Below are 21,302 nucleotides of genomic sequence, written 5' to 3'. Positions count from 1 at the left end.
TGGAAACTCTAGTTAATTTTTAAAGGACCTTTTGTGATTTTTCCAAATGTCCAGCTTTCTTTTGTGATCCTGGTCTAAAATATAAATTGTTAAATTCCACAAATTTATTTTTTAAAAGCTTTTAAGGCAATTTTTTGTCTAACTTTCTTCTGTTTTAGGAACATACTAATAAGTAGTAGCCAAAGTTATGCTATTTCTTGGCCTACCTATGTAGTTGGTCACTAACAGCGGTGTTATGTAAAGAGGGCTGACCAGATTTGGACCTTGTAATCTCCATATGAGCCAAGTGATAAGAATTCTATCCCTTAATTGTAAAAATGGTCTAAGCTATAATTAGTTATTTGTATTGGTTTCTTTTTCCTTAATAATAAAAGCTGGCAGAAGGAATTCATTATTCATTATTCTCAACAAAGGTAAAGAAGCATGACATAAGGAAAAAGGGAATGCGCTTCGCCCTGGTTATTCTTGTCGTTTCAGGTCATGTTGTTGAGAAGTTAAGAATGTAAACTATGGCCTGTGCGCGAGATGAATGATATAAGGAACATTTTTAATTTTTCTTCTTGGGTTTTGGGTGCAGTTTTATGTTTTCACACAAGGGACCATTTTCCTTTTCTCGTAAACAATAGACCATGAAATCCACTGTAATAAATAATTTCCCCTTATAATGTGTATGTGAAAAGGAATCGATGGCTTGGTTCACTTACTAACCACATGTTTTAAAAACAGCAACAAGGCCTGGCGCGGTGGCTCACGCCTGTAATCCCAGCACTTTGGGAGGCCAAGGTGGGTGGATCACGAGGTCAAGAGATCGAGACCATCCTGGCCAACATGGTGAAACTCCATCTCTACTAAAAATACAAAAAATTAGCTGGGTGTGGTGGTGGGCACCTGTAGTCCCAGCTACTCGGGAGGCTGAGGCAGGAGAATCACTTGAACCTGGGAGGTGGAGCTTGCAGTGAGCCGAGATTGCACCACTGCACTCCAGCCTGGCAACAGAAAAAAAAAAAAAAAAAAAAAAACCAACAAATATACATACACACACATACACACATTATATATATATAAATGGGTTCTCACTATGTTGTCCAGGCTAGCCTCAAATTCCTGGGCTCAAGCAATCCTCCCGCCTCAGCCTCCTGAGTAGCTGGGATTACAGGTGTGAGCCACCATCCCCAGCTACATGTCTCACTCCCCTGTACGTTTATTTCAGTTTGTGCCTCATGGGGCACTTTTCTGGATTGGTGGAAATGTTCTATGTATTGATTGGAGTAGGGGTTATATGGCTTCCAATCATAGACTTAAAATCTGTGCATTTGACTGTAATTTTACCTATGAAAAAATGTGTATAACTAAAATTATTACATAGCATGAACCTTTAGACTTAATTGTAAACATTTAAGACTGAATGTTAAAGCTGCAAATGTCAGAGCTATTGTATGTGTGCATATTTTTCCCCTGTACTCAAGAAATGTTATTTTGTTATTTGTAGGTTGTCATGTATTTACACCAGATCTAGACCTTTTTTTTTTTTTTTTTTTTTTTGAGACGGAGTCTCGCTCTGTCGCCCAGGCTGGAGCGCAGTGGCCAGATCTCAGCTCACTGCAAGCTCCGCCTCCCGAGTTTAGGCCATTCTCCTGCCTCAGCCTCCCAAGTAGCTGGGACTACAAGCGCCCACCACCTCGCCCGGCTAGTTTTTTATATTTTTTTAGTAGAGACGGGGTTTCACTGGGTTAGCCAGGATGGTCTCGATCTCCTGACCTTGTGATCCGCCCGTCTCGGCCTCCCAAAGTGCTGGGATTACAGGCTTGAGCCACCGCGCCCGGCGATCTAGACCTTTATAAATTGGTTTTGCCTATTGAGAATTTAGTATGGTATTAGTAAAAACAGTACCGTTTTATTTTTTTTTTAATTACTGCTATGTTTCAAATATTAATTTTATGTTTAAAATTCTACATACATCCAAAATTCCAGTTGTAACATATTTTAAGTAACTCACATCTAGAGTAAAACTTTGGCTCCTTCTCTGACCGTTCATATTTTATTTTTATAAGGTTTTGGCAAACCTTGCTTTCTTATTCATAGGTTCTTTAAAACCAGCATTTTAATGTTTTGATAATGAGAAATCCACAGTATGCACTTGGTACAAGATCTTGAAAATAGTGCAATATACTAAAAAAGATATTTTTAAAGAGATCTAAAATTCTTCCTCTCTCCCCCAATAGTAAATAAGTGAGTATGTCAGGTTAATATTATGGGAAACCAGAAGAGAGCTGGGGATTTGGACGTGTTTTTTCACCTGTCTTCCATTTATAATTTTGTAGATACAGAACTGGAACAGTGAAATTCTTGCTAAGCAAAAACCTCTTATTGCCAAACCTTCTGCAAAGCTACTCTTTGTCAACAGACTGAAGGGGAAAAAATACAAAACGAATTCCTCCACTAAAGTTCTCCAAGATGCCAGTAATTCTATTGACCACCGAATTCCAGATTCTCAGAGGGTATGTTTAAGTTTTTGAGTATTGTGTTTTGAGTACAAACATTTGGGTTTTCTTGTATTCATACTGAATTTTTAGTAATTTAAATTAGACATGTAATATAAAATATCTTTGTATTCATATTTCCCTATCTTTTCTATCTTCTTCAAAATTAGAAATGGTAATTACTGTCTTAATAGATAAGTTGCTCCCTTGTATTGGACGATAATTATTTTTCTTTCTGTTTTTTTTTTTTTTCTGGAGATTGAATCTTGCTCTGTCACCCAGGCTGGAGTTCAGTGGCGCAATCTCGGCTCACTGCAACCTCTGCCTCCCGGGTTCAGGCGATTCTCCTGCCTCAGCCTCCCAAGTAGCTGGGATTACAGGTGCGCACCACCATGCCCAGCTAATTTTTGTATTTTTAGTAGAGACAGGGTTTCACCATGTTGGCCAGGCTGGTGTCGAACTCCTGACTTCAAGTGATTTGCTTGCCTTGGCCTCCCAAGGTGCTGGGATTACAGATGTGAAGCACTGCGCTTGGCCAATAATTATTTATTTGAGTCACTGTTGTTTGCAAAAATACTACCAGTTATTTCACTGCATTGTCTCCCAGTAAAACCACCCTCTACTCAGCTCAGAAGGCAGAACAAATTAAATTCAGATGCTCAAGGATTTTTAAATATTAATTTAGAATGAAGAGTGTCTGTTAGCATCTACTTCTATTAATCATATTATTGAAACTGTAATGATAGAATTACAAACTTTTGATGAAAAATGAGCCTGGGCAACATGGTGAAACTGTTTCTACCAAAAAATAAAAAGTTAGCCGGGTATGGTGGTATGTGCCTGTGGTCCCAGAGCCCAGGAGGTGGAGGTTGCAGTAAGCTGAGATCATGCCACTACACTCCAGCCTGGGCAACAGAGCAAGACCCTGTCTCAAAAAAAAAAAGAGAAAAATGATCATAGCAAACAGTTTATTTAATTTATTTAGAAATAAAAATATGCGCCGGGCACGGTGGCTCAAGCCTGTAATCCCAGCACTTTGGGAGGCCGAGACGGGCGGATCACGAGGTCAGGAGATGGAGACCATCCTGGCTAACCTGGTGAAACCCCGTCTCTACTAAAAAAAATAAAATAAAAAAATACAAAAAACTAGCTGGGCGAGGTGGCAGGCGCCCGTAGTCCCAGCTACTCGGGAGGCTGAGGCAGGAGAATGGCGTGAACCCGGGAGGCGGAGCTTGCAGTGAGCTGAGATCCGGCCACTGCACTCTATCTAGCCTGGGTGACAAAGCGAGACTCCATCTCAAAAAAAATAAAAATAAAAATACGATGAGTTTACTGATAATAAGTATCAGGGAAATCTCAAATCCAGCTACCCTATAATCTGGTAAAAGGATCAAAGTAAATTACAAAGAAGGTACTTCATATTATCAAATCCATTTATCTGCCAGGCACAGTGGCTCATGCCTGTAATCCCAGCACTTTGGGAGGCAAAGGTGGGTAGATGTCCTGGATTTAAGAGTTCGAGATCAGCCTAGAACTCTTGGTGAAACCCCATCTCTACCAAATATGGTGAAACCCCATCTCTACCAAACATGGTGAAACCCCATCTCTACCAAAAATACAAAAAATTATCTGCGTGTGGTGGCACACACCTGTGGTCCCAGCTACTCAGGAGACTGGGATGGGAGGACTGCTTGAGCCTGGAAGGCAGAGGTTGCAGTGAGCTGAGATTGCACCACTGCACTCCAGCCTGGGTGACACAGTGAAACCCCATCTCAAAAAAATAAAATAAAATTGACTGGGCACGGTGGCTCATACCTGTAATCCCAGGACTTTGGGAGGCCAAGGCAGGCAGATCACTTGAAGTCAGGAGTTCAAGACCAACCTGGCCAACATGGCAAAACCCCGTCTCTACTAAAAATACAAAAAATAGCTGGGTGTGGTGGCACATGCCTGTAATTCCAGCTACTCAGGAGGCTGAGGCAGGATAATCACTTGAACCTGGGAGTTGGAGGCTGCAGTGAGCCGAGATCGTGCCACTGCACTCCAGCCTGGGCGACAGAGTGAGACTGTCTTCAAAAGAGTAAAATAAATAAAATCAATTTTTCCAGCAATGAGAGCCTTTGAAAAAAAAGTTAACCTTTTTGTTTTAAGTTAGAGATTTCTTTTGTCAGCCTTTCATTTATACCTATACCCTTGTAGTGTCTTTTGTCTCGATTTCTTTACCCCCAGTCTGTGGTATTGTTATAGAATGCCTCAATTTTTATCAGTGGTTTCTTATATAGCTTCTCTGGGATAGCTATGACTAATAAAATGAAAAATTATGGGGTATATAGGAATTCAGGGATATTTTTGTAGATCTAGAGCAGGACTGGAATTCAAGGAAGTCACGCCTTTGTTCAAAGTTTGGGGTCTTATCTGAGCTCACTTACCTCAACTGAAAATGCCCATACTTTTGGAGCCGTATGTATTTTCACGTTCACAGTCTTGAATTCTAGGCTCTTTTGCTCCTAGGAAAAAGTCTTTTGTTGGTAATTAACACATTTGACTGTGGCTTATGTATGTACATTCCCAAACCTCAAATTTAACATGTTGAAAACTTCTCTCAATCACTCCTGTTTTCCTTGTCCCAGTTAAAGGGATACCATTTACTCTGTCCCTAAGCCAGGAACCCCGGTGTCATGCAAGAGTCCCTCTTTCACTAACCACATCAAATCTACTGTGTCCCTCAGATCTGCTCTCACCCTTACCCCTTTTAAAAAATATCTGCTACCCTAGCACTTTGGGAGGCCAAGGCCAAGACCTCACCTGAGGTCGGGAGTTCGAGACCAGCTTGGCCAACATAGTGAAACCCTGACTGTACAAAAAATACAAAAATTAGCCAGGTGTGGTGGCATGCATCTATAGTCCCAGATACTCAGGATGCTGAGGCGGGAGAATCACTTGAACCTGGGAGGCAGAGGTTGCACTGAGCCAAGATCATACCACTGCACTTCTGCCTGGATGACAGAGAGAGATTCTGCAAAAAAAAAAAAAAAAAAAAAAAAATCTGCTACCATGTCTTAGCCTAGTACTTACTCTCTTACCTAGACTTCAATAGGTACCTGATCTCCCTGCCTTCATTTATTATCTCTAAACAAAACTGCTTAAAATTGACTATTGCCAGTGCTCATCTTATTTCACATAGGATAAAGTCTACATTTGTTAGTACTGCATACAAAGGCCTCTTCCCTCCTCTATACCTACCCCTACCCTTCAGTTCATCATCAATTGAATACTATTGCATATTAACCAGTATGAAACATCTCTCACCTCCAAATGTCGGAGCCAACACAAATACATGCTATGAAATTTTCCGTTTCTCCTAAAAATTAGTTCCTCTCTCCTCCTCAGGCCCATAACATTTTTTGTATATGTGCCTCTATTATAATACATCATTATGAAAAAATTAAAATAATTACTTGTATTAAACATTGCATTAATCATTTCAGTTTTGAAGCCTTCCAAATGAAGTGTAAATATAGATCTTGCTCTCCTCACAAATATTCATTTATTTGAAGTTTGTATTTTTTCAGGGTCTTCAAATCTAAGTACAATAAAAAGACCTTAGAAATCACTATGGTAGGAAAATACCCTTGTTTTCTTTCTTAGACAGCTCTTACAAAGAGGTAAGTGTACTTAAATTCCACTGTAGAATGTTTAGAACTGAATGTGGAGCCTGAAGTACAGGCCTGTATCACCAGCGTTTGCATAATTCAGTATCTGTAGTGGTTCTGTTATGTCTGAGGTATGTTTCTTTAGCTTTAGAAATACAGGAATTAAAAACTAGAAGTGCTTTTTGTTAGTTGGATTAAAATAAGATTTTATTACCAATATTTGCCATCTTGTATTCTTTTCAAAATGTCAATTTTCATTTTAATCCTCATCCTTTACCTTTTGCATTTAAATGCATCATGATGTTCATTGATGATCTAAAAATAATACTGGAATATTCAAATGAACTAGACTTCCTCTCAATATTTTAGAAAATCAGTGCAGATACTATTGGAGATGAAGGGTTCTTTGACTTATTAAGCCGATTTCAAAGCAATAGGATGGATGATCAGAGATGTTGCTTACAAGAAAAGAACTGCCATACAGCTTCAACAACAACTTCTTCCACTCCCCCCAAAATGATGCTAAAAAGTAAGTCATCTCTGTTTCTCCCCCGATTTTAATAGTTCTCTTTGTATTCTTGTGGTTTATTTCTGAGAATTGACTTCCCATCATAAGAGATATAATAAATGAGCCTGAATCCGGGTATATCTGAAATGCTGCTATTATACAGTTCAAACAAGGTTTTTTCAGTTCCCTTATGTATACCTGTGTTTTTAGTCCAATGTGCTTTCTACTAACTATACTATACTACCTCCCTAGTTTTCTTTGAAAAATCTGTTGTGGAAAATGTGACTGTGAGCCAGGTGTGGTGGTGCACGCCTGTAATCTCAGCTACTTGGGAGGCCGAAGTGGGAGGATCACTTGAGGTCAGGAGTTTGAGGCTATAGTGTGCAATGATCGTGTTTGTGAATAGCCACCGCACTCCAGCCTGGGCAGCATAGTTAAGAGCCTATGTCTAAAAAATATATAAAAATAAAATCTGATTTTATTTATTTATTTGAGACGAGATCTTGCTGTTAGCCAAGTTGGAGTGCCAGGCCATGATCATAGTCAGTGCAGCCTTGTGCTCCTAGGCTCAAGTGATCCTCCTACCTCAGCCTCCCAAGTAACTGGGACTCCAGGCACACACCACCATGCCCAGCTAATTATTTTTATTTTTTGTGGAGATGAGGGCTTGCTATGTTGTCCAGGCTGGTCTCAAGCTCCTGGCCTCAAGTGATCTTCCTGCCTTAGCCTCCCAAAGTGCTGGTATTCCAGGCATGAGCTACCGTGCCCAGCCTTAATATAACTTTTAAAAATAAAAATGAGGAAGAAAAGTAGTTATACATACTTTATGATTATATATAAAATGTCAATACTTCATGTCTGGATTAAGAAAGAAAAACGAAGACAGACTGAAGAGGAACCTATGGCTAAGGCTGAGGCTAAGGCCTGGCTGAGTTAGAAAGGACTAAAATAGGTTGCTTATATTTTTCTATTTCAGCTACCAGAAGACTTCTTGTACCATAGACCAAGACTTGCCAGCAGCACTTAACTGTTAGTTTACTAAATGATTTGTATCCAGGGCCTAGAATAAAAAACACTGTCCACACATCCTGGTCTGAGAAATTATGTAAGAGAAACAGTTTATTCACCTTCTGAAATCTGGTCACATATCTTATAGTTACATTTTGAGTGAGCGTTAAATAGAGAAATATAGCCAAATCTGAATAACCTCCAAGTGGGTCATTTGAAGTACTCTGGGGTTCATTTTTCCCTCCCGCCAGTAAAAACCACACCCATCTAGCCAAAGCCCATCCGTGTCAGCGCTATAGCAAGAGGGCAGGGCGGGTATTGGGACTGGCAAGGCTGAAAAGATCTAGGTATATATAATAAATGTGCTTAGGTTTTTTTTTTTTTTTTTTTAACCTTTGGCTTTCTTCTTCTATTCTTAGCACCGTCTGTTCCTGTGGTATCCCCCAACACGGTTGAGTTTTTAGATCTTCTTGCCAGCTCACAGAGCCGTCGTCTGGATGACCAGAGAGCTAGTTTCAGTAATTTGCCAGGGCTTCGTCTAACACAAAACAACAGCCAGTCGGTACTTAGCCACCTGATGACTAATGGCAACAAAGAGGCTGATGAAGATTTCTTTGACATCCTTGTAAAATGTCAGGTATGTCTGTATGTTTTTTTCATTCTGCATATAGCTCAGATGCCACTGAGAACACTGGCAGTGTTATAATTCTCATTCAGGAGGGGCTTATTTTTTATTAGAGAGTTATTATTGTCCCTCATTCAGTAAAAAATTATTGAACACTGATTACGTTTCAGGTGCTATTCTAGGCATTGAGGACACACTTGATTTTTAAAGGATCTTACATTCTAGGAGAGACGTGTGTGTGTGTGTGTGTGGGTATATATATATAGAGAGAGAGTGTGTGTGTATGTGTGTTGTATTAGGTAATCATACTTGCTATGAAGAACTTTAAAGGAGGATAAAGGCATAGTGGGTAAGCGAAGGTGTTGGTGGTAGGGGGAGTGTCTGTTTTAGGTAGGGTGGTTAGAGAAGACCTTTCTGGATTGTCATTTGAACAGAGACCTGAATGCAGTGAATCAGTCAGCCATGTGACTATCTAGAGAAAGAGTATTCCATCCAGAGGCAGCAAGTCCCCTCTTGGATATAAAAGCTTAGCCAGTTCAAGGAATGGCAAACGTGACTGGCATGGGATGGGTAGGGGAAGGGAAGAGTCGCACAAAATGAGGATGGAGAAGTAATCAGGGCCTAGATCATCTAGGCTCTTGGAGGCCATGATAAAGTCTTACGTTTTAGATGTATTAAGAAGGTACTGGGAGTATCCTCAAAGAGGATCCTGGCTACTGATGGAAGAATGTAGAGTGGCAAGGGTGTTAGTATGAAAACCAGCTAGGAAGATAGTATGGCAATGCAGGCAAAAAATCCTGGTGATGTGGACTAGAGTGGTAACAGTGAGAAGTAGTCAGCGTAGGGCTATATTATTAGTTATTATATCAGTTATATATTATGGTTAGTTGGCAGGATGTCTTAATAAATTGGGTAGAGGGTTTCAGGGAAAGAGAATCAAAGATTACTTACACCTTGAATAACCGGAAAATGAATGGTTCTGTTTACTGAAATGGAGATGACTAGAGGAGAAGCAAGTTTGAAGACAAAAAGCAAGAGTTCTGTTTTAGACACGTTAAATTTGGTCAACTGTTAGCCAGTTCAAGGAATGGCAGGTGTGACTGGTATAGACAATGAAGTAGAGGTGTTAAATAGGCAATGTGATGTAAAATCTGGAGCCCAAGGGAGAAGTAAATTTGGGAGACATCAGCATAAAGCCCTGGGAAGAAATTACCTAAAGAATAGGACAGGAAGACTAAGCCCTGAGCATTTCAAAATCTACTAGTTAGATGAAGGAAGATGAGCTGGCAAACCAGCAACAGCCAGAGAGTTGGAAGGATACCCCGAGGGTGGGCTGGGGTGGGGTGGGGGTGAGGTGTGGTGTGGTGGAAATCAAGTGAAGAGTGCGTCTTAAGCAGTGCTCAACTGTGGCAAATATTGCTAAGAACCTGAGTCGGATGATAACTACTAGATTTGATAACATGGAGATTATAAATAATTTTGAAAGATACTGTTTCAGTGGTATGGTGGGGACAAAGGATTGAGTGGGGTGAGAAAATGGGAAGTGTGAAAGGGGAGATAGTAAATATAGAAAACTTTAATGGGTTAAATGGACCATTAGCTAGAAAAGAAATACGAGGCAAATGTGGTTTTTTCTTTTCTTTTTTGGGGTGATAACATAGCTTACAGGTGGAAACGGTCAAGTAGAGAAGAGTCAGTGATGTAGGTAAGTCTGGGGTAACTGAAGAACACAGTTTTTGTGTAGGTGAGAGAGGGAAAGCAGAGTACGGATTTGGAGATGGGAGCAAGTAGGAATTCTCTCTGGCTGCTTTTATTGTCTCACCAAAGAAAGAAGTAGTCATTAGTTAAGATTGGAGTTGGGGAGCCCTACAAATTTGAAGAGAAAGGAAGTGGGAAATAGATGACTTAGAGAAACTGAAACTAGGGGAAAGTGTTAAGAATACTGTGCTGTGGGCCGGGCGCGGTGGCTCAAGCCTGTAATCCCAGCACTTTGGGAGGCCGAGACGGGCGGATCACGAGGTCAGGAGATCGAGACCATCCTGGCTAACACGGTGAAACCCCGTCTCTACTAAATGCAAAAAACTAGCCGGGCGAGGTGGCGGGCGCCTGTAGTCCCAGCTACTCGGGAGGGTGAGGCAGGAGAATGGCGTGAACCCGGGAGGCGGAGCTTGCAGTGAGCTGAGATCCGGCCACTGCACTCCAGTCCGGGCGACAGAGCAAGACTCCGTCTCAAAAAAAAAAAAAGAATACTGTGCTGTGGAAAGAACCCACCGGAGGTTCTCAGTCACTGGAAGTAAAACTGGTGAGTGCAATTGTGTATTTATCCAGTCATAACCAGCTGCTTGAGGCAGAGAGATAAATCAAGACTGATATTTTGCCAGGAGAATAGGATTTAGGGGAGAGAATGGTAGTTGAAGACATGTGCCAGGAAGTGATTTTAATAATAGACTTTAGAATCTAGGCTTTAAGAAGGGAAATAGGCCGGGCGCGGTGGCTCAAGCCTGTAATCCCAGCACTTTGGGAGGCCGAGACGGGCGGATCACGAGGTCAGGAGATCGAGACCATCCTGGCTAATACGGTGAAACCCCGTCTCTACTAAAATACAAAAAAAAAAATTAGCCGGGCGACGAGGCGGGCGCCTGTAGTCCCAGCTACTCGGGAGGCTGAGGCAGGAGAATGGCGTGAACCCGGGAGGCGGAGCTTGCAGTGAGCTGAGAGCCGGCCACTGCGCTCCAGCCTGGGCGGCAGAGCAAGACTCCGTCTCAAAAAAAAAAAAAAAAAAAAGGAAATAAAGAAATGAAAGGTGTGAAAGTAAAAAGTAGCAGTGGTCCCAGTAGATTCAAGGAATGCTAAAGATACATAACAAACCATCAAGATCTATGAAGCAAAAATTAACAGAGTTGAAGGGAGAAATGGACAGTTCTACAAAAATAGTTGAGGAATTCAATATCCTATGCTCATTAATGGATAGGACAACTAGAAGAAGGTAAGTGAGGAAAAGGAGGGCTTGAAACACAGTAAACCAACTAGATTTAATGTGCATATACAGCACACTTGACCCAACAACAGCAGTGTGCACATTCTTCTGAAGTGCACATGGAACATTTTTCAGGTTGGTCCATATGTTAGGCCACAAATTCTCAACAGATTTAAAAGATAATATAAAGTACCTTCTCTGACCCCAAAGGATAAAATAAGCAATAACAGAAGGAAAACAGGAAAAACTCACAAATTTGTGGAAATTAAACACTCTTAAACGACTAATCCATCAAAGAAATCACAATGGAAACTATAAAATAGAGACAAATAAAAATAAACATACAAAAATGTATGGGACACAGCAAAGGCAATGCCAAGGGGGAAATTCATAGCCGTAAATGTTTACACTAAAAAAAGACGAAAGATCTCAAGTCAACAACCTCACTTTACAACTTAAGGAACTGGAAAAAGAAGAACAACAAAACCCTAAACTAGCAGAAGGAAAGAAAAATAAAGGTTATAGCAGAAATAAATAAAATACAGAACAGAAAAAAAAAAATAGAGAAAATCAATGAAGCCAAAACATTTTGAAAAACAGATTAACAAAATTTTGACAAACTTTTAGCTAGATAGACTAATTTTAAAAACATTCAAATTAGTAGAAACACAAACTTACCAAGAACAAATGATGAAGAAACAGAAAATACACCCATCGTAAGGAGGTTGCATCAGTAATCAAAAACCTCTTGATAAAAGCCCTGGACCTGATATCTTTACTGGTGCATTCTATCAAACATTTAAATAACTAACACTATGCCTTCTCAAACTGTTCCTTCCAAAAACTGAAGATAAAGGAACACTTCATAACTCATTCTGTGAGGCCAGTATTGCCAATACCAAAGCCAGACAGACACTACAAGAAAAGTACAGACCAATATCCTTCATGAATCCAGATGCAAAAATCAACAAAATACTACAATCCAAATTCAGCAGCACATCAAAAGGATTTTACAACATGACCAAGTGGGATTTATTCCTAGGATACAAGGATTGATTGTTCAACATGTGAAAATCAATCAATGTAACACATAAACAGAATAAAGGGAAAAAACACATATAGGAAAAAAAATGACAAAATTCAAAACTCATGATAAAAACTTAAAAATTAGCAACAGTAGGAAACTACCAGAACATAATAAAAGCCATATATGAAACATGCACCACTGACATCATACTCAATGGTAACAGACTGAAAGCTTTCCTCCAAGATCAGGAACAAGATCAGAATGCAGGATTTTGCCACTTTTATTCAATGAGGTACTAGAAATTCAAGCAATTAGGCAAAAAAGAAAAAAAGGCATTCACATAGAAAAGGACAAAGTATCAATAAAATTGACAGAGGTAATCAACAAGTTCAGCAAAATAGCATGATACAAAATCAACACAAAAATCAGTTGTGTGTTTACACACTAACAATGAATAACTGGAAAAGAAATATAAAATTCCATTTAAAATAGCATCAAAAAAATAAAATACTTAGGAATTAATCATTGAGGCAAAAGACTTGTATAATGAAAACCACAAAACATTGCTGAAAGAGATGAAAGAAAACAAATGGAACAATATCCCATGTTCATGGATTAGAAGACTTAATGTTAAAATTTCAATACTATCCAAAGTGACCTACAAATTCAATGCAATCCCTGTAAAATCCAAATGGCTTTTCCCCTACAGAAATAGAAAATATAGCCTCAAATTCATAAAATTCATATAGAACCTCAAGGGACTCCCAAATATCCAAAACAATCTTAAGAGTAAAGCTTTAGGACTCACATTTTTTTATTTCAGGTGATTACAAACCTACACTAATCAAAACAGTGCAGTACTGGCATAAAGACAGACATATAGACCAAAGGAACAGAATACAGATCCCAGAAATAAACCCTTGCATGTGTGGTCAAATGATACACAACAGGGATGCCAAGACCATTCCATGGGGGAAAGGATGGTTTTATCAACAAATGGTTCTGGGTAAACTAGATAGCCACATACAAAAAGAATGAAGTTGGACCCTTACCTAATACCATATACAAAACTCAAAGTGGATCAAAGACCTAATCATCAGAACTAAAACTATAAAACTCAAGAGGAGCATGTGGTGGCTCACACCTGTAATCCCAGCACTTTGGGAGGCCAAGATGAGAGGACTGCTTGAGCCCAAGAGTTCAAGACCAGACTGGGCAGCATAGTGAGACCCCATCTCTATAAAAAAATTTTTTTAATGGCACACACCTGTAGTCCCAGCTACGCAGGAGGCTGAGGTGGGAAGATCACTTGAGCCTAGGAGTTCAAGGCTGCAGTGAGCCATGATCACGTCACTGTGCTCTAGCTTAGGCCACAGAGTGAGACCCTGTCGCTAAAGGGAAAAAAAAGGAAAGCGTCATGGCATTGGGTTTGGCAGTGATTTCTTGGTTATAAAAGCAAACAAGCAGGGAACAACAACAACAAAATAGACAAAATGGACTTAAAAATTAAAAACTTGTGCATCAAAGGACATTATCAACAGTAAAAAGGCAACTCAATATAAAATACTTGGAAATCACATATCTAATAAAGGATTAATATCCAGAATATATAGAGAACTCCTAAAACTCAACAAAAACCAACCTGATTCAAAAATGGGCAAAGAACTGGAAGAGACATTTCTATAGAGATAACAAGAGGCTAGAATATGATCACGGGAGCCAAATGGCTAATGCCGAAGTGAAGGATGAGAACACTCAATCAGAGGAAGTCTAGGAACTGAAGTGCCAAGTGTTGGGTTCATTGGAGGACACTGAAATTATCAATTTATGACAGGAGAAATGAGTGAGCCAGGTATGTGTGGAGGCGGCACCAACTTAGGAGGGCAGTAAATAACTGCATCCTCTGAGGGTTGTGGGATTAAATGTTCAGGGATCTATGTGCTTATCACAGTCCCTAACAATGTAGTGGGTATTCAAATATCAGCTATCACACTTCTATTCTTATTCTTGAGCTACAATGCCAGAAACTGTGGTGTATACTTGTAAGTATATGTATTTTTTATTTGACAAGTAGCATGTCTAACATAAGAATCATAATACTCAAACTTGAAAGAAAAATTCAGAGACCAGGTATGGTGGCTCACGCCTGTAATCCCAGCATTTTGGGAGGCCAAGGCGGGCAGATCACTTGAGGTCAAGAGTTCGAGACGACCAGCCTGGCCAACGTGGTGAAACCCTCGTCTCTACTAAAAATAAAAAAATTAGCCGGGTGTGGTGACACATGCCTGTAGTCCCAGCTACTGGGAGGTTGAGGCAGGAGAATCACTTGAACCTGAAAGATGGAGGTTGCAGTGAGCCAGGATCACACCACCATACTCCTGCCTAGATGACAAAGCGAGACTATGTCTCAAAAAAAAAAAAATTCAGTCTAGGCTATTTATGAACAGATTTAATTGCCTAAGATAGAGGCAGGCAAACTTTTTCTGTTAAGGGCCAGACAGAAAATATTTTAGGCTTTGCAGCCTATATGGTCTCTGTTGCAACTGCCCAACTCTGCCATTTAGTAGGGAAGCAGCCATACAGACAGTATATACACAAATGTATTGATGGGAAAATGAAAATGACTTCATCTACAGAAGCAGGCATTGGGTTACAGTTTGCTGTCACCTAGCCTAAGACGTGATTTTTTTAAGGTAGTTCCTCATGGGGTTTGTACCTATTTCTAAAGATTTGTTAAGTTCCACTGTTGATGCCTGTTAGATTATAACCTTGAACTGTCATACTTAGATACAGTTGACCTTGTGTTTTATCTCAGATTTTTTGTGACCAGTTGTAATTAAAACAGTATGACTTAATATAATGCACTTACTAAACCCATGAAGCAGCTATACCTATATAAGTCATTTTAAAGGAAAAATTTTATGCAGTTTCAGGTTTTTTGTTTGTTTGTTTTGTTTCAGGTTTAAAGATTAATTTATTTCAGAAATCAGGCTGGGAACTAAAGAAAACAATGTAAAAACAAAGATTAATTTCTGAGAAGCCCCAAATAAGTTTACAACTGTGTTTTCTTGTCATGACTGACAGAGATATAACATAGCTTGGTGCTTTCTTTCCCACAGGATGTCTTTTAATCTCTTTCTCATACACTTTTAGGGATCCAGATTAGATGATCAAAGATGTGCTCCACCACCTGCTACCACAAAGGGTCCGACAGTACCAGATGAAGACTTTTTCAGCCTTATTTTACGGTCCCAGGCAAAGAGAATGGATGAACAGAGAGTTCTTTTACAAAGAGATCAAAACAGAGACACTGACTTTGGGCTAAAGGACTTTTGCAAAGTAATGCTTTGTTGGAGTTTAAAATTCAGGGAAAAAATCAGCAGACCACTAGTTACTATGGATGTATTTTTTTTTCCTTTCAGAACACGGTAAGGAAACAATCTATTGATTTTTTCCTTAAAAGGAGAATTTATAGCACTGTAATACAGCTTAAAATATTTTTAGAATAATGTAAATAGTTAACCTTCAGTAGTCTATTAAGGCATTAATACTTCTCTGGACACGCGCGTGTTTGAGGGTGGAGGTGTCCTGTAAAGGTGCTTCATCATCTGTGATTACTTGGGATGTGTTCTTTAGCAGCTTGTTAGGTTACTTTACCTAGTGTTTGTAAAGTAGGAAGTTAAGTGAATCATAGATTAGAATTTAATCCTCTTATGGAAATAATTTTTTAAAATCTTGACAATGGCATTTTTTTTTTACACATAACCATGGATGTAGTGGGAAACAATGCTGTTTAGTAAAAATAATGTACTTGATCAATGTAAAAAAGCATATAAAATAGTCTTATTAAAAATCTAGTTTTTTTTTTCTCCATGAAAATCTATTTTCAATATTTTTTAGGCCAAAGTCAGTATAACAGAAACTCTATTTCTTGGGCTGGGCATGGTGGCTCATGCCTGTAATCCCAGCACTTTGGGAGGCTGAGGCAGGAGGATCGCTTGAGGCTAGGAGTTCAAGACCAACCTGGGCAATATAGTAAGACCCCCCCCATGTCTACAAAAAATAAATCAGCAGCCAGGCGCGGTGGCTCATGCCTGTAATCCCAGCACTTTGGGAGGCCTACGTGGGTGGATCACTTGAGGTCAGGAGTTTGAGACCATCGTGGCCAACATGGCAAAACCCCATGTCTACTAAAAGTACAAAAATTAGCTAGGCATGGTGGCATGCACCTGTAGTTTCAGCTGCTTGGGAGGCTGAGGCAGGAGAATCACTTGAACCCCTGGGAGGCCAAGACTGCAGTGAGCCGAGACCTGCCACTGGAGTCCAGCCTGGGTGAAAAAGCAAGACTCTGTCTCAAAAAAAAAAAAAAGAAAAAAGCTAGCAAGCATGCTGGCAGACACCTGTAGTCCCAACTACTTAAGAGGCTGAGGCAGGAGGACCACTTGAGCCCAGGAGGTGGAGGCTGCACTGAGCTTTGATCTTACCACTGCACTCCAGCCTGGGTGACAGAGCAAGACCCTGTCTCTGGAAAACAAGTATCTTTTATGTGTTTTGGGCTATTTGTTTAAAAATATATATATTTAAAATGGTCTCTTCTGTTCCATAATACTGCTGTAAAACAAATTTTTCTAAGTTCCAATATAAAAAAAAGCAAAAAACACCATGTGGTTAGGTCAAGAACCTAGGACACGTAAATAGAAAACATGAAAACTCACAAAAATTAAGTATGAAAGATGTCAGCTAGAACATTAGTTGTCATTAAGCCTTGTCTTCCTTATCCCAGATACTGAAGGCAGTTTACAAGGGGATAACAAAGTAACTGTAGCAAAAGACAAGTATGGGACAGACCAGGGCCCAGAGTAACACTGCATCACAGACTGCAAAAGCCCATGCTTGGAACAAGCTGCCAACTTGTTCCACACTCCTTGCTTCTGACTGTGCACAGCTGGGAAAGGATCTGGGGATGTGGACCCTTATTCTTTCAAAAAGTCATTCAGGTGATTTGGATGGGCAACTAGAACTATTTATCTAAATGGCCAATGTTTTTTAAAGAGAGAGGAGTCATAATCTGGAATTTAAGTGCTCAGCCAAAAAAAAAAGGTACTAAATTAAAACCTGGATTACATTATGTTTCACGTATACTATAAGGTGTGATGACCTGGATAGCATTTAAAAAAGGTAAGTTTCGTGGGGTTCTTATAAGAAAATTCAGTAACACAGTATACCAAACCACAATGTAAAAAGTTTATTTTGTGTATACACTAGTTCTTACAGCCTGTAAACATTCAACATTATTCCGTTTAAACATTGTTTTTAATAGCTGTCTATCTACCCTGTTCTGATTTTCCTAAAAGCTTCACACTATATAGGCTGGGCACGATGGCTCACACCTGTAATCCCAACACTGTGGGAGGCCGACAAGGGCAGATCACTTGAGGTCAGGAGTTCAAGACCAGCCTGACGAAACTCCGTCTCTACTAAAAATACAAAAATTAGCCGGGTGTGGTGATGCACACCTGTAATCCCAGCTACTTGGGAGGCTGAGGCAGGAGAATCGCTCGCTTGAACCCAGGAGGTGGAGGTTGCAGTGACCCAAGATTGCGCCACCGCACTCCAGCCTGGGCGACAGAGCAAAACTCTCAAAGTAAAATTAAACTTTAAAAAAGCTTCACACTATAAACCTTAATTTTAATGACATATTGGCTCGTCAATAAGCCTTATCTCTTTTCTGATAATAAACTGGCCCTGATGTGTTCAATTTGCTTTCATATTTAAGTCTTTCCTGAATTGCTGTCGTCATTCAACAGCAGTTGCACGTTGCCTTGCTAGCTGTCAAAGTAGATTCCATCCCCAAATGGATATCTGTAATGAAAGAATACAAAGGGAAAGTTTATTTAAGATTTTTTTAAAAAGAATTTGTTTTTGGATTAAAAGGCATGCAAGCAGCTTTAATTCCACTCACAGTTACAGTCTATCACCTGGGGCATTCACTACTTTTCAGAGTCGGATCACAGTTCAAAAGACAGCTCTCACCGTGGGGTCAGTGTGAACACGTCTTGTCCCCAGAGGACTACTTTATACGCATGGATGTTCACAAATTTATTCTAAACTGCAGGTGTCTGTCAGGATTCATTTGTTACATGCCCTCTGTGTTAAAAATCTTAAAATCCTTTTGCACTTCTTAGAAAAAATAACCCTTCTGATGAAATACTAAAGATGTTTGCAATATTAAACTAGAATATATTAACATGTATGATTTTTTTTGAGACAAGGTCTTGCCCTGTCACCCAGGCTGGAGTACAGTGGCTAGATCATAACTCACTGCCACCTCGCGATCTTCTTCTCTCAGCCCTCCAAGTGCTGGGACTACAGGTGTGTACCACCATGCCTGGCTAGTTTTATTTTTAGTACATAGCCTTGAACTCCTGAGCTTAAGCCATCATCCTCCCTCGACCTCCCAAAATGCTGGGATTGTAAGCATAAGCCACTGCGCCTGGCCTAAAATTAAATTGTTACAGGCACATAAGTAACACTTCCTGGATCCAAAAATGTGTATTTTGCATTTCATATTAAAATCAAAAAGCAACTGCTTGGGATACAAATATCTGCATGAAAATTTAAAGACTTTATTCCTGACTGGTATCATTTTTAGTAAGCAGTTGAACATAACTTGTAGTGTGAATATGGTTAAAACAAAGGACACCTGATGTCTGTGAAATCTGCTAAGGACAGGTACAAAATTTATGCATTGCTTTTTAAAAAGTTTAAAATGAGGAATGCTTTTGATAATCAGAAAGACTAATGTAAAGTGCTGACTGATGTCTTGTCTGCAGTTAAGGAAGACACCCAACTTTTCTTCCTCATCATGGTATTCTCTGTGTACAGATTTCTAAAAATGCAAACTTCCTATGGACAAGACAATATGATCTGCTATAATATAAATTAAGATATGGTAATATGCTAGGATTCTGAGTAACATGAAAAATACGTCTTATAAAAAGCCCATGTACTTCATTTGGTGGGGGAAAAGAATAATGTCATTTTCAGTCGACTGACTCTGTAAAACAGATTACCAATGTTATCTAAATTGCCCTGGCAGTCTTCAGTTTTCTCTAAGTAAACATAAAGTAAAAGTGACAATAAGGATGCAGACGTAGTAACAGCTGCAGAAAAGATGAAACTACAAAGCCACAACGACCTGTGGGCAGGCTACATAGAGACGAGCTGAGGTGTCAGTCAGACTGATCCTGGTAACGACACTCCATGGCTGCATGAAGATGCTGGAGGCACCAAGTGGGTGGCCTTAACTCTAGTGGATTCCACTAGGCAACGTAAGTTGGTTAGTGGGTTCCTCTAAGTGCCTATAACGATAAAATTTCTTTTTCAATGTCCCCAATTCAAACTGGTCTCCTTAACTATCCAGAATCAGTGATGCCTGCCATCTGCTCATCTTAAACACTTCCTACTTTATGGGATGTAAATATCAAAGAGAAGATGAAATTAAAAGCTTTTACATACATACACGTGTTTGTTAATTCTAATTGTCAGTAAAAGTGTGAATGTTGAAGTTGGCACCTTTGTAGTAATCAGAATACTTGCAGAGAAGAGAAAGAGAGTGAAGAGTATACTTTACAGAGCTCGAAGGAGACTTGAGGCTGTCGTTTGTGCTGGTGTTCCTCTAGCCACAGGGACTGCTGACCGGATCCTGCCCACGTGGTCCAGCCACACCACTTGTGGGGCTGTATGTGTTGCCTTGGTCTGAGCTGCCCATAGCTTCAGACTTGAGCTGGGCCTTTTCCGCTGCAGGTGAACCTTCTGTATTCCCTGATGTGTCTTGGCCAGAGACAGGCTTGGCAGACTGGCTGCTTTCAGTACTGCTTTCTTTCAGTGTGCCTTCCCCCAGGATTCCACCTATCTCCTTGGGCTTTGTATCCAAAACAGGTGATTTCTGCTATAAAGTACAAAATTACATTTTAACTGTTTAATGTAATGTGAAGTCTCAGTAATCAAACATATCTAAAAAGTTCCCACCCTAATCTGTTGTAGCAAGCTCCAAACTCTTTCAAATCCAGGGTCCAGTGCTAAGTTACAATTATGTAAATGTTATTATACCTCACCAAACTCCACTGTACTCCCACGGAGGAGTGGGAACACTTAGGGCATACTGGGTGGTCTAGTGGCCCAGCTTAGAAGGGGCCAAGAGAATTGGTCATCAGTATTGTTAACTTCTCTTGCCTGGTGAGAATAATTCATTTGACAAATATTTATTGAGCATATATTAAGTTCTAGGTGTTAGGGATACAGCAGGAACAAAATACATAAAACTGTTCTCACTGGAACTTATATTTAGGTTAGAAGAAAATCATAAAAGTATGATATATATGTTGAATTAAAGAGGCTATGTAAAAAAAGCAGAGAAGAGATGACTGCTGAATGTGGGGTGGGCTGGTAGGGTCAAATTATAGTTTAAATCAGGGTGGTCTGAAAACGTGATATGGCATCCAGCCAAACTTAAAGTTTCGTTAAGTGAAGGAGAAATAAAATCCTTTACAGACAAGCAAATGCTGAGAGATTTCATCACCACCAGGCCTGCCCTACAAGAGCTCCTGAAGGAAGCACTAACATGGAAAGGAACAAACAGTACCAGCCACTGCAAAAACATGCCAAAATGCAAAGACCATCAATGCCAGGAAGAAACTGCATCAACTAACGAGCAAAATAACCAGCTAACATCACAATGACAGGATCAAGTTCACACATAACAATATTAACCTTAAATGTAAATGGGCTAAATGCTCCAGTTAAAAGACACAGACTGGCAAACTGGATAAAGAGTCAGGACCCATCAGTGTGCTGTATTCAGGAGACCCATCTTACGTGCAGAGGCACACATAGGCTCAAAATAAAGGGATGGAGGAAGATCTACCAAGCAAATGGAAAACAAAAAAAGGCAGGGGTTGCAATCCTAGTCTCTGATAAAACAGACTTTAAACCAACAAAGATGAGAAGAGACAAAGAAGGCCA

The 21,302-nt window shown here is 39.9% G+C and overlaps 2 protein-coding genes across 2 annotated transcripts in view; one reads left to right on the top strand and one right to left on the bottom strand.

The window, feature by feature from the left end:
* GPSM2 (G protein signaling modulator 2) overlaps positions 1 to 16,131 on the top strand; it is a 56,831-nt gene extending 40,700 nt beyond the window's left edge. Inside the window, 6 exon segments of the mRNA XM_017857463.1 lie at positions 2,322 to 2,498; positions 6,503 to 6,662; positions 8,069 to 8,286; positions 15,432 to 15,609; positions 15,612 to 15,635; positions 15,638 to 16,131. Coding sequence (XP_017712952.1) covers positions 2,322 to 2,498; positions 6,503 to 6,662; positions 8,069 to 8,286; positions 15,432 to 15,609; positions 15,612 to 15,635; positions 15,638 to 15,669 — 789 coding nt within the window. The 3' untranslated portion in view covers positions 15,670 to 16,131.
* A 1,377-nt stretch (positions 16,132 to 17,508) lies between these two features.
* Positions 17,509 to 21,302, bottom strand: part of CLCC1 (chloride channel CLIC like 1) — a 33,497-nt gene continuing 29,703 nt past the window's right edge. The window contains exons 8-9 of the mRNA XM_017857453.1: positions 19,912 to 20,229; positions 17,509 to 18,140 (exon numbers count right to left, since the gene is read on the bottom strand). Of these exons, the coding sequence (XP_017712942.1) occupies positions 19,957 to 20,229 (273 nt within the window). The 3' untranslated portion in view covers positions 17,509 to 18,140; positions 19,912 to 19,956. The remainder of the gene's footprint in view (positions 18,141 to 19,911; positions 20,230 to 21,302) is intronic.

This window comes from Rhinopithecus bieti, unplaced genomic scaffold, assembly GCF_001698545.2.
Source record: "Rhinopithecus bieti isolate Rb0 unplaced genomic scaffold, ASM169854v2 scaffold_46482, whole genome shotgun sequence".
NCBI lineage: Eukaryota > Metazoa > Chordata > Mammalia > Primates > Cercopithecidae > Rhinopithecus > Rhinopithecus bieti.
The sequence above is the reverse complement of the archived record's forward strand: the minus strand, read 5'-3'. Positions and strand labels throughout refer to the sequence as shown.